Source organism: Ooceraea biroi, chromosome 4, assembly GCF_003672135.1.
Source record: "Ooceraea biroi isolate clonal line C1 chromosome 4, Obir_v5.4, whole genome shotgun sequence".
Lineage (NCBI taxonomy): Eukaryota > Metazoa > Arthropoda > Insecta > Hymenoptera > Formicidae > Ooceraea > Ooceraea biroi.
This window is the reverse complement of record NC_039509.1, coordinates 1293623-1306652: the sequence shown is the minus strand read 5'-3', so window position 1 is coordinate 1306652 and position 13030 is coordinate 1293623. Positions and strand designations below refer to the sequence as shown.

Sequence of the window (13030 nt, the reverse complement as noted above, 5' to 3'; positions counted from 1 at the left end):
CACCTATTTCATCTTAAGCGTAAGAAACATGCAGTTAGTTCCTGAAAATTAAATAACTGCATATTACGCTTGATAAAGACCTGAACTAAGGTCGAAACATCGTGTATCTAATAAAGAACTGGCTAGTTCCCATGTAGGGTTGATCAACTTGGCCAAACATCGGGCCAATCTCGTACATCAGTATTCCGATATCAGTAAAGATGTTCGGCCAAAAAATGGCCGAACTTCGGAGCATTATTCTGTCGCGAAGTTGGCAACCGATATAAGCCCAATGATTGGCTTCTTTGCTAGGCCCAATGATTGGCTTCTTTGCTAGATCCAATGATTGGCTTCTTTCCCATACAGCACAAGATCGTTCTATGATCATTCATAGAATAATATCGGAGAATGTTTAGAATATTCTCATATAATGCTTCAGAGTTTCTGTGAACCTTCCATGGAACATTTGAAGTAGACAAAAACTCACATTCTCTAAATGTTCTATAAATATTCTGTAGCATATTGTATGAACATTTTGCGTATGTTTATGGACTGTTTCTATATATATTTCTAAATAATAAGTGTTTGAAATTTCAAACACTTTCGTTGTCGCCGTTTTCAAGATGTTTATTAATGTTTGACATTTCAAACATTTATAAGTGTTGGGTTTGTGGTTGGTGTTTAATTATATTACACGCGTAAGGTGTTTGATTTTCTACTTAATTGAAATTTCCTGCAAATCAAATGTTTATATGTTTTCAGTCCAACGAATTTGTTGGCGCGTAGTGGATGAATTGGTTCCTAGAGCGAGAGATTACTGCATCTTATTCCGACCATCAGATTATCAGATATTCCCAGTGTATCGCGACTTAATAAATACCTTGTTAGGCAACTCTTGCTCGCGAGAAACTGCGCCGCGAGCGCCATCTGGTTTGTTGAAATTTTGTAAGAATTCAGTGCTAAAATATTATAAGAATATTCATTGAAATATCATTAGAATATTCTGAGTACTTACCAAATAACATACCAATAACATTTAGAACATTCGTGGAACTGTTTATGAATATTCTTTTCGAATATTCTCAGAATATATGGAAATCATGTTAGAATATTCTCCGAATATTTTGTTCTGTATGGGTTGCTAGGCCCAATGATATATCTGAATCTAAGCCCAAATGTTGAATGCATTTGGATTAATGCATTTGATTGTTATTTTCAGACCTATGTCGAACACCAGTGTGGATACTTTCCAATTGTTTAACATATCTTAACACAAATGTACACAACGGCATTTTAATGGCTACATGTTATCTTGAAAGATGTTTTAGATATGTAGTCAATAAAATGCCGTTGTGTACGATTGTATCAAAATGTGTTAAACAATTGGAAAGTACCCACACTGGTGTCCAACATAGGCCTGAAAATAACAAAATAGACTTAATGATGATTTTCGATATAAGTTGATAATTTAAAGAGCCCAAAAACATTTCGAGATGACTATTTATTAGTTTTATAATATAATATATTTGATATTTTTTTCAATAATATAATATTAATTTTCGACTTATAAAACTAATAAATAGTCATCTCGAAATGTTTTTGGGCTCTTTAAATTATCAACTTATATCGAAAATCATCATTAAGTCTATTTTGTTATTTTCAGGCCTATGTTGGACACCAGTGTGGGTACTTTCCAATTGTTTAACACATTTTGATACAATCGTACACAACGGCATTTTATTTAATTATTTAATATGTTATATATTATATATATTATATATTATAGCGCTATACGCGCGCTATTTTATTTTATTTTTCACGATGAAATAAATAACACAAATTTATTAATATAACCGCACTGACAGCCACTATGACATTCTGACATTCGCAACACGAAGTTCAAGCCACACGAAGTTCGAGCCAAGCGAGAGAATTAATCAGCATCGCGTAAAGGCGGCCTCAACTCTTCGATAAAAAAGAACTTCAAGAAGTTAACACGCATAGGTTCATCTATGTTGGCCCAAATATCGGCTTTGAGTGGAATTACCAATGTTGGTGACAAGATATTTCGCCGAATATTGGCTGAATTTAGTCACCTGAACTTCGGATATGCGATATTGCACTAAACAATGGCCACGTTGTCTATCTCGGCAAACCCTACATGGGTTTCCGTGCAGAAAATTGTTAGGGCCTAATAAGATAGTGAAGGCCCCTATAAGGAATAAATAGGGATGTCCTAAAAAGGGATGCCCTATCATTGCCACATCGTGGCCCGATTAGATATTATAATGACTATAAGGACAGATGATTAAAACAATATTTTTTATTATTTCCTTATAAAGTTCCGAAAAAATATTTGTCCCTTATAAGGTCCCAAAAAAATATTTGTTAAAAACCATTATAGGGCAGTATTAATATTGAGGAAAATTAATCGGGACTTTTTATGACCCTATTAATTTTTCTGCATGGGTTGTGTCGATTGACAAGAGATTTTTATTTAGTACTGTTCCTGGCGAATCTAACGATTTATTTAGAATAAAAATTAATGATATCAACAGCTCAGAACTACCCGGATAAAGAAAAAATTTCTACGGGCTAGAACTTTTTCATTTCCGAGTTTACGGTTTTTCAATAACAGAGAACTCTAGGCAATGTAAAAAATAATGATATCATCAACTCAGAACTCCACTGAGAAGAAAAAATTTTAAACTCGTGAACTTTTTCATTTCTGAATTTACGGTATTTTCAATAGCAGAGAACTCTAGGCAATATAAAAAATAATGATATCACCAACTCAGAACTGCTCGGAAAAAGAAAAAATTTCTAACAGCTAGAACTTTTTCATTTCTGAGTTTACGGTATTTTCAATAGCAGAGAACTCTAGGCAATATAAAAAATAATGTTATAAACATCTCAGAACTGCTCGGAAAAAGAAAAAATTTCTAAGGGCTAGAACTTTTTCATTTCTGAGTTTACGGTATTTTCAATAGCAGAGAACTCTAGGCAATATAAAATACTAGCATCCCCCGTCCCGGCTTCGCCCGCGATATTTATGTGTAGAATTAAATAAAAACACATTTTACACCTTCTTACCCGTTAGGGGTAGAATTTCGGAAAACCCTCCCTTAGTGAGCACCTACGTGATAGTAGGAATATACCCTTAAAATTTCAAGTCGATAGGTGCAGTGGTTCGGGCTGCACGTTGATGAGTGAGTGAGTGAGTGAGTGGTATTTGGCTTATATATATATATAGATAATGATATCACCAACTCAGAACTGCTCGGAAAAAGAAACAATTTCTAACGGCTAGAAATTTTTTCATTTCTGAGTTTACGGTATTTTCAATAGCAGAGAACTCTAGGCAATATAAAAAATAATGTTATAAACATCTCAGAACTGCTCGGAAAAAGAAAAAATTTCTAAAGGCTAGAACTTTTTCATTTCTGTGTTTACGGTATTTTCAATAGCAGAGAACTCTAGGCAATACAAAAAATAATGTTATAATATGAAACTAATGCATGAAAAACATTACATACTATTGATGCTGTGAAAGTGTCGTGATGCATGTATTGCAAGATAGGTATGAGTTGCAATTTCATCGAAGCGGGTTTAGCTTGACCTCTGATCATGTCGGATATCTTGCTACACACAGCAAATAACTTGGACTGTGCAGCAAACGTTTGTGCAGCGTATATCGCAGCTTCTACTTCGACTGAATCATGAGAGTCCAAGGATCTTCTTATACTGTAATGTACCTGTAAAATTAACAATTTCAATTTTAGAAAGTTGCAAAACTCTGTATAACATTTATTACAACATTTACTACATAATTCAATACATTTCCATACAGCACATAAGCTTCCAGTTTTATTGCAGGAATGTTGCAACATTACAAGTTGCAATGTAATTTTGCAGAGATATAACAGAGATATACAATTGCAATATTGCACCGAAATGATCCTGCAAAGTTGTATGCGTTTTCGCTTCGCACCACTAGGTGGTGCATATGTCGAGTTCTTACTCGACGTTAAGATTTAGCTTCACAGTTATATAAGTACGTGCCTTGGCATGATAATAATTTTTCTGAGACTTTTTACACTTGCGGCAGAGGTTCCCATGGACAACGTCCACGCACGCCGCAAGCATCTAAAGTCATTAAATTTGCCCATTTAATCATAATTAAGTATTAGCTAAAAAATAGATTACTTTATAATATTGGACCAATATAAATTACTCTCTTTTACTATACTATTATATTTTTTGCAATGTTTCTGGGAGCACACATTTCAATGTTGTTGCAATGTTTCCTAGGGCGGACATTTCAACGTTACTGCAATGTTGCAGCAACATTGCACAGACATTTCGCAACTTCCATGCAATATTGCAATCTTTCAATGTAAGATTTCTGCAACGTTTCTGCAATCTTTCGGTGCTGTATGGGTTATTTGTTGCCGTTCAGGGATGATACCAGCTACGCTGCCTAACGTACGCAAAGAGCTCTCGCAACTGGATCATTTGAATGTATAACGCTATAAATGCGCCTTATAAATTCGTCCACATTCAGGATTTTGTCCAGATGTTTCTCGCTCTGCTAACATACTCCTAGAACCCAAACTCGTAAAAAATTACTTCCTGTGCGAAATACCTCAGCCAATTTCAACGGAGACGAATTTATCAATATAAAGAAAGGGATTTTTTTCGAATAATCGAGGAAAACGTACTATAGTTTCGCACTGTTCTCCAGTTTTGGCAAAATGTAAACCTGCAAAAATCATATACACATACATTACTATTTTCTTTCTATATTATTACATTCCATATTATTATATTACATTTGAATTTTATTTTATGAAATAACACATATTTTTATATGTTAAGAAATTAAAAATTAACAGTGTAAACGTACCTTTATTGAGTTCCATAAGTGCCGTGTTCGCATCTTGTTCGGGTTCGCCGAGACCAGTGTCGTTAAACGCATTCATTCTCATTCCTATCATATTGTTCATCAGTGACTGTCGCAATTAATCCAAATTAGCGAAAACAGATTTATTAAAATATTTAATCAAATGCGCGCGCGTGCATACGTACAACGCACGCACGCACGCACGCACGCACGCACGCACGCACGCACACACACACACGTAAAACGTATTTAAAAATGCGTATTATATGTATTCAACATACATTTCATTCATACAGCTGTGCTATGACTCGACTCCACTTTGATCCAGAGATGCCCAGTTTGCAGCAGTGGTGTCAGTTTCGAAGCCCGCGCGGCAGCATGTGGGGAGGATGGAATAGGGATGGTTTCGCGACGGCTCGCGACGGCAAAATTAAGTATGTCGTGTCCGTGTGCGCTCGGCAACTTCGGTAAAAGGAGACAATCATACTGTCTGTCCTTTTCTATCTATGTATCCCTACCATGGTACCGCATGTTTGGAATTTAGCATCGCTCGCCGGTCGTACCTCGCCAGAAAAAGAGGAAACAAGAGCAATATGTTATTGACTGTCGAGGTGTCAAAGCTCGTCATCAGCATGTCACGTAAGTAAAGTATTATATATCAAATATTAATAATTTATTATATGTTACTATTTTATAAATACTGTTAATTTTCGAAGCTTCGAAACACACGTACGTGTTGTAACGAAATTGGTTGCATATGTAGTCGATTACCACATAATTTTAAGTTATCGACCTTCAAAATTAACAGGTCTAGTACAAACAAGACACTCTGTCGAAAAGGAATTCGTGTGTACCTTCGAAGACTCCTTCGTTTCTTCGAAGTCTTTCGAAGCTTCGATCCTTCGAAATTTCGTACCTTCGAAGATTCCTTCGTTCCTTCGAAGTCTTTGAAGTTATCAATATTACCAGGCCTAATAAATACATATATAATAATATAAATATAATTTATTTTTCAGAGCAAGATAACGAATTATCGCGCGAGGCGGGGAGAGCCGATGCGCCGGGCCCGGAACAGCATCAGCGGACGCAGCAACCGCAGCAACAGGAGCCGCAGCGCAACAGCAGGAGCCGCAGCCGCAGCAGCAGGAGCAGGAGCAGCCGCAGCAGCAGGAGCAGCTGCAGCCGCAGCGAAAAATAGTAAGTATTTACTTTCATATTATTTTAATTATTCATTAATTTTTTTAGCTTTATTTATGAAGGTCGCTTCATTTTCATATGTTTACTTATTCATTTTTTAAAATTTATTTTCCATAAGAAGATAACGATCGAGGACCGAATGGAATTGTCAAAACAGCAGCGATTGCATCAGCTGGAGCAGCAAGTCCAGCAGCTGAAGCAGCAACTGCTGCTGCGGCAGCAGCAATTACAACAGCAGCAGCCGCAGCCGCAGCCGCAGCGAAGAAGTAAGTATTTACTTTCATATTATTTCATTCATTAATTTTTTTAGCTTTATTTATGAAGGTTCATTTTCATATGTTTACTTATTCTTTTTTTTTATTTATTTTGCAGATTTTAGAAGAGGAGCTGGGCGGTCGCGTGGCCGGTGGTACGCCAGGCGGGCGAACTACCGCGGACAAGGAGTAAATAAATACTGTTTTCTTTAAATAAATAAATAAAATAAAATACTTTATCAAATGTGTATTGATTGTTTAACAAGTCCTTTTTTCAGGTTCTAAGTTACTTTATAAAAGTATTTATGGCGAATTCGATTGGATGCACTAGTGCGCACTGAGTGCATACTAAGGCTTGGTTACAATCACTTTTTATAAGAAGAAACATAAGAATATAAATATAAAAATTGACCGTACACAAGCCTTGGTGTGCACTCAGTGCGCACTAGTGCATCCAATCGAATTCGCCATTAGTTAGTATTTAGTTTCCGTTTTAGGCATCGTGGCACCAGAGAGGAACCTGAGAGCGGCCATGCCCCTGTATTTTGTGTAACGCTGTTCGGTCGCTGATTCGAGCGCCATCGCATCCACTTTTTGTGGATGTCGAGAACTACGAAGCCACATCCACTTTCGCGCGGTGTACATCCACTTTACTGTCGATAAGTAGTTACTCGAATTGGTGCGAATGTGCCAACACATTAACAAACTGCTGAAAAGCGACGAAAATGACATATGTTAATAACAATACGCGCATAGAGAAGTGTTCACATCTATTAAGATATGTGCATTCGTATAAAAATTACAAAAATACGCAAAAATACACAATTCTAAGAAGAATTTATATAAAATATTATTAGGGTAAGAGGTACAGTTATTGATAGGGATATAGTTATTGATAGGGATACAGTTATTGACACATTAACTCTTTTAACTTAAATTTCTCGTCACATGCACGACGCTCGTACGCAAAGTTTATATGCTCGTACAAAGTACCTTTTCGTCAACAGATTTACGGAGTTATCTTAGATTTCTGTCATTGCGTTTCGAAGCGGCCAGCAAAAACATGCACTGATCTATTCGGAGCATCGCCAGGAGTGGGTCAGTGATTGTCTTTGCTACCGCTTCGAAACGCAATGACAGAAATCTAAGACAACGCAGTAAATTTATTGGTGAAGGAGTACTTTGTACGAGCATATGAACGTTTCACACAAGAGCCATGCATGTGTCGAGAAATTTCAATTAAACACATTAATGTGTCAATAACTATATCCGTGTCAATGATTGTATCGCTTACCCTATGTTCATTTGGTTTCAATAAAGCGCAATATCTGACAATTTGTGTTCCTCTGTCTTATTACTTATTTCTTACTAGCTCTTTTTGTTGCTATACTGTTATTGTTTTTATACGAATGTGTTTTAATGTTATATGTCGTTCCTCAAACGTTTGTTTGAAATGTCATTTCACATATGGAGTGTATCAAAACTGACGGACGAAATACACTCCTTTATAGAAATTTATTATTGATGCGTGTCATTGCCACTCACAACAAATCCTCTTAAAACTCATTAAAATAGTTAGTTGCTCGCATGTATTTGGTACCAAAATAATCTAGAGGCAACGTACTATCGAAATATATCAATATCCGAATTTGTTGCTAACTCTAACATGTGGAAAAACATTAGTTTATCACGGACGCTCGAGCCGCGCTGCAAGTTTCTTCAACCGACGTTTACAGAATTAGTTGCTCGCACTCTTTTGGTCTCAAATTGTTCCTTGCATCACGGGCTATCGAAAAATACCAAAAACTGAATTTGTTGCTAACTCCAAAGTCACAAAATAACCAGGTACGTGATTGCGCGACCATATACGACAGGTAAAGGCAGTTATTGACAGAGTGTTTAAACAATTTGTTACTAATTCGATACGAGGTATAAAATATTTCTTACTATCAGTAATATATATTTTTATATATTACTGACTACACATGCGGTATTAGAGAGATGTAAAGGGAAAAGGTAGGCGGTCCTTAAAGATCGCGTGATCGAAGCGTGCTCGATAGCGGCGAGCAATTAGAAGCGTCGCGGCAAGAATCAAAGGCTGGCGGTAATATCTAAAGTAATATATTTTTCACTGCGGCAAGCGCGAGCGGTCGCTCCAAATTTTCCCGCAGCGAAACATGTCACTTTAGGTATTACCGCCAGCCTTTGATTCTTGCCGCGACGCTTCTAATTGCTCGCCGCTATCGAGCACGCTTCGATCACGCGATCTTTAAGGACCGCCTACCTTTTCCCTTTACATCTCTCTAATACCGCATGTGTAGTCAGTAATATATAAAAATATATATTACTGATAGTAAGAAATATTTTATACCTCGTATCGAATTAGTAACAAATTGTTTAAACACTCTGTCAATAACTGCCTTTACCTGTCGTATATGGTCGCGCAATCACGTACCTGGTTATTTTGTGACTTTGGAGTTAGCAACAAATTCAGTTTTTGGTATTTTTCGATAGCCCGTGATGCAAGGAACAATTTGAGACCAAAATCTTGCGAGCAACTAATTCTTTAAACAATTCGTCTTGACTTTAACTGTGGCGGATGGCCAGGCGCTACAGTTAAAGTCCGCGACCACTTAGGCGAGTATTTTTTCACTTTGGAGGTAGCAACAAATTCAGGTATTGATATATTTCGATAGCCTGTGATGCAAGGAACAATTTGAGACCAAAAGAGTGCGAGCAACTAATTCTGTAAACGTCGGTTGAAGAAACTTGCAGCGCGGCTCGAGCGTCCGTGATAAACTAATGTTTTTCCACATGTTAGAGTTAGCAACAAATTCGGATATTGATATATTTCGATAGTACGTTGCCTCTAGATTATTTTGGTACCAAATACATGCGAGCAACTAACTATTTTAATGAGTTTTAAGAGGATTTGTTGTGAGTGGCAATGACACGCATCAATAATAAATTTCTATAAAGGAGTGTATTTCGTCCGTCAGTTTTGATACACTCCATATGTGAAATGACATTTCAAACAAACGTTTGAGGAACGACATATAACATTAAAACACATTCGTATAAAAACAATAACAGTATAGCAACAAAAAGAGCTAGTAAGAAATAAGTAATAAGACAGAGGAACACAAATTGTCAGATATTGCGCTTTATTGAAACCAAATGAACATAGGGTAAGCGATACAATCATTGACACGGATATAGTTATTGACACATTAATGTGTTTAATTGAAATTTCTCGACACATGCATGGCTCTTGTGTGAAACGTTCATATGCTCGTACAAAGTACTCCTTCACCAATAAATTTACTGCGTTGTCTTAGATTTCTGTCATTGCGTTTCGAAGCGGTAGCAAAGACAATCACTGACCCACTCCTGGCGATGCTCCGAATAGATCAGTGCATGTTTTTGCTGGCCGCTTCGAAACGCAATGACAGAAATCTAAGATAACTCCGTAAATCTGTTGACGAAAAGGTACTTTGTACGAGCATATAAACTTTGCGTACGAGCGTCGTGCATGTGACGAGAAATTTAAGTTAAAAGAGTTAATGTGTCAATAACTGTATCCCTATCAATAACTATATCCCTATCAATAACTGTACCTCTTACCCTAATAATATTTTATATAAATTCTTCTTAGAATTGTGTATTTTTGCGTATTTTTGTAATTTTTATACGAATGCACATATCTTAATAGATGTGAACACTTCTCTATGCGCGTATTGTTATTAACATATGTCATTTTCGTCGCTTTTCAGCAGTTTGTTAAGGTGATCCTGGAGTTGCTAGTGAACTATTTTTTCACTATAGCGATGGTAATTGCAGTTTCGAAAATTCTCTTTATTGCTTGTGCAGAATAAAAAATCCTTTTCCACAAATGAAGTATAGATAGAAAGAAAGCCCGCTCTACAGGACTTTATATTAAAAATGGAAAAAAGTTAGAAAAGACAAATGCAAGTTTTTAACTTTTTTCCATTTTGAATATAAAGTCCTGTAGAGTGGGCTTTCTTTCTATCTATACTTCATTTGTGGAAAAGGATTTTTTATTCTGCACAAGCAATAAAGAGAATTTTCGAAACTGCAATTACCATCGCTATAGTGAAAAAATAGTTCACTAGCAACTCCAGCTTCCCCTTAATGTGTTGGCACATTCGCACCGATTCGAGTAACTACTTATCGACAGTAAAGTGGATGTACAAGCAACGGCATAAATGCCTTCCTTCGGTTATGAGTAACGGTCGGTAACGGCAGATGGCACGACTGTGATGTGGACGGAGGCGGCGCGGCGCACACAGGCGAATTCTTACAAATTCAAAACCTAAAATATAAAATTAAGGTGTTTTCGAAATCTAGTTTAATAAATAATGTATTGACTATCAAAGAATCATTTGCAGTTATGAACAAAAATTAACCATTGTTTTTAAAAAATGCCATTTTTAATCTGACGAGTTCGTAATTTTTGCAAAAATTAAAAACTAAGTTATTGTTTGTATTTTAATAACATTAAGAACTTATCGATTAAAATGATAAGAACGTGCTAATAACATAAGCATCGCCAGCGCAAACATAGTATGTATACATACTAATATATTTTTTTGTATATATATACTATATATTGTTAAAGCTAAATAATAAATAATAATAATATAAAATTTATTAAGAATATTTTTCAATATATCTATTTAATATATATAAGATATATATATATATATATATTTAATATATGATATATGGAAAGTTATTCAAGAAATATGTTTGAGACTGTTTCGACGTTATTAAATCTTTGGTGGCCCTGAAAAGGACCGATTTTTTCCGGTAAAGAGGTCGATAGTGAATAGTCCGTCAGTAATCAGTCCAGTATCCGTCACGATCGATAACTTGATTGAGTTGATTAGGAATCGAATCAATCAAATTTGCGAGGAAGTCGGGTTGAAAGTTTCACTTGAAACCGAAATTCTTCCCAGACTTCTCTCGCATGGGCGGCTAACGCTGCTGTCGTCCTCTCCCTTCTTGGTTCCCATCGTTGAACCATTTGTGCCCAAACATTTTCGATCAAATTTAAATCTGGCGAACGAGCAGGCCATTGGATCAAATGAATCTCCGGATGATTCCGAAACCATGCTTGTGTTTCTCGTGATGAATGGACACTAGAATTATCCTGCACTAATCGAATAACTGGCATGTCCTCTGCGGGGTAGATTTCACGTACTGACGGAAGAAATACTTCTTCCAGTATGCGAATGTACTGCGCAGAATTCATGCGTGTGGGAATGTCCACCAGCTCTCCGATTGTAGTGCCAGAAATCCAGCCCCACATTGCACAGGAAATCCTTCCACTTCTGTGGATAGGCACAACATGATTAGGATTCAACTGTTGATCACGTAATCGCCATACGTGAGGTTGACGGTCGGTACACGATACAAAGACCTTTACATCGGTCCAGATCGTGGCCTCCCATTTCTCACGGCTTGTCGCCAAGCTGTCCAAAGCAAACGCGACACGTTGCTCCCGATGTTCAGGAGTCAACGGAATTTTGTGAGCTGGACGATAGCAGTGAAGTCTGGCTTCGTTTAGTCGTCGTCTTGCAGTCCTGTCCGATATGTCGACGTCCGCAGTCTGGATGGCTTCCGCAACTGTGCCAAAAGGCCGTTGTTGCATTGAAGCGACGAGATTTTCGTCTTCGTCCCGTGTCGTCCGTCGTGGTCGGCGATTATGCTTGCGATGATCATGCAATGCATGATCACCGCCTTCAGCATACCGCTGTATCCACGTGCGTACTGTCTTTGTGGAGCATGGAATATCAGCAGCAATATCTGCTACTGATCTTCCAGCTTGCCACTGTCCCACTATGCGACCTCTCACCTCGGGGCACAAATTTTTAAACATGACTTAACGCGCACCTGCAATAAGTCACTAGATAAAATGCATCGCCTCCCGCGAGTTGTATTTATACGATTTGCGGGAAGCGCTGCGGCTCATTTTCATATTGTGCATTGTTTTTCCGTGAAATCGTAACATTGGACTCGCTAATTAATCACCAATAGGAATTGAAGAATTTGTTATATGCATTTCATTGGTTCGCATCGACACACCCGGTTGGGTATATAAACGATACACGAGTCCAGTGATGTTATAAACAAAACGTCTTCATCGAGAGAAGACGGAACTCTCCCTGCTTATTTCTTCTTTTCGAGGCTGCGTAAAGGTTGTTCTACATTAGTCGCAAGCGATTGACCACATGCACGTTAATCGCAAGTCGCACGAGTCTTATCCCAGCAAACACAAAGTAACAGGTAATATACATGTTAGTTATAATTTCCCACTCATTAATATAAATACAACATAACATACGTGTTATGTAACAATTACATTGTTGAGTGGGAAATTATAACTAACATGTATATTACCTGTTACTTTGTGTTTGCTGGGATTATATCATATAGTTGCCATGATAACAAAGTTCGACGCTCAGGTTATTGCAAATCGCAGAGACGCAAATGTCAAATTTGACCAAACTTTGCGACTGCTGCTTGCGAGCAGTTTACGATCGGAAGTAGTGCAGCTTACGTTCATGCGATTGCTTGCTTGCGTCTAATGTAGAACGACCTTTACTCGCAAACAATGAGGCTGTCATCACTGTATGCGACTAACTCGCATTATCTGCAGTAATATATATTATTT

General features: G+C 37.2%; 1 protein-coding gene and 1 non-coding gene across 2 annotated transcripts; one reads left to right on the top strand and one right to left on the bottom strand.

The window, feature by feature from the left end:
- Positions 1-3491: 3491 nt before the first annotated feature.
- On the bottom strand, positions 3492-5011 carry LOC105285574. The gene is made up of 3 exons (XR_895087.3): positions 4886-5011; positions 4469-4741; positions 3492-3734 (listed from the first exon to the last, which is right to left on the bottom strand). It is a non-coding gene; the product is annotated as an uncharacterized LOC105285574 (transcript).
- A 1193-nt stretch (positions 5012-6204) lies between these two features.
- Positions 6205-7273, top strand: LOC113561819 (forkhead box protein P2-like). The gene is made up of 2 exons (XM_026969099.1): positions 6205-6345; positions 6452-7273. Exons 1-2 carry the CDS (start codon positions 6219-6221, stop codon positions 6544-6546), a joined length of 222 nt encoding a protein of 73 aa, XP_026824900.1. The 5' UTR covers positions 6205-6218; the 3' UTR covers positions 6547-7273.
- The last annotated feature ends 5757 nt before the right edge of the window (positions 7274-13030 follow it).

Coding starts and splice junctions, on each gene's coding strand:
- LOC113561819 (XM_026969099.1), top strand. CDS start 6,219: ATGGAATTGTCAAAACAGCAGCGATTGCATCAGCTGGAGCAGCAAGTC. Junction 6,346..6,451: donor GCCGCAGCCGCAGCGAAGAA/GTAAGTATTTAC, acceptor TTTATTTTGCAG/ATTTTAGAAGAGGAGCTGGG.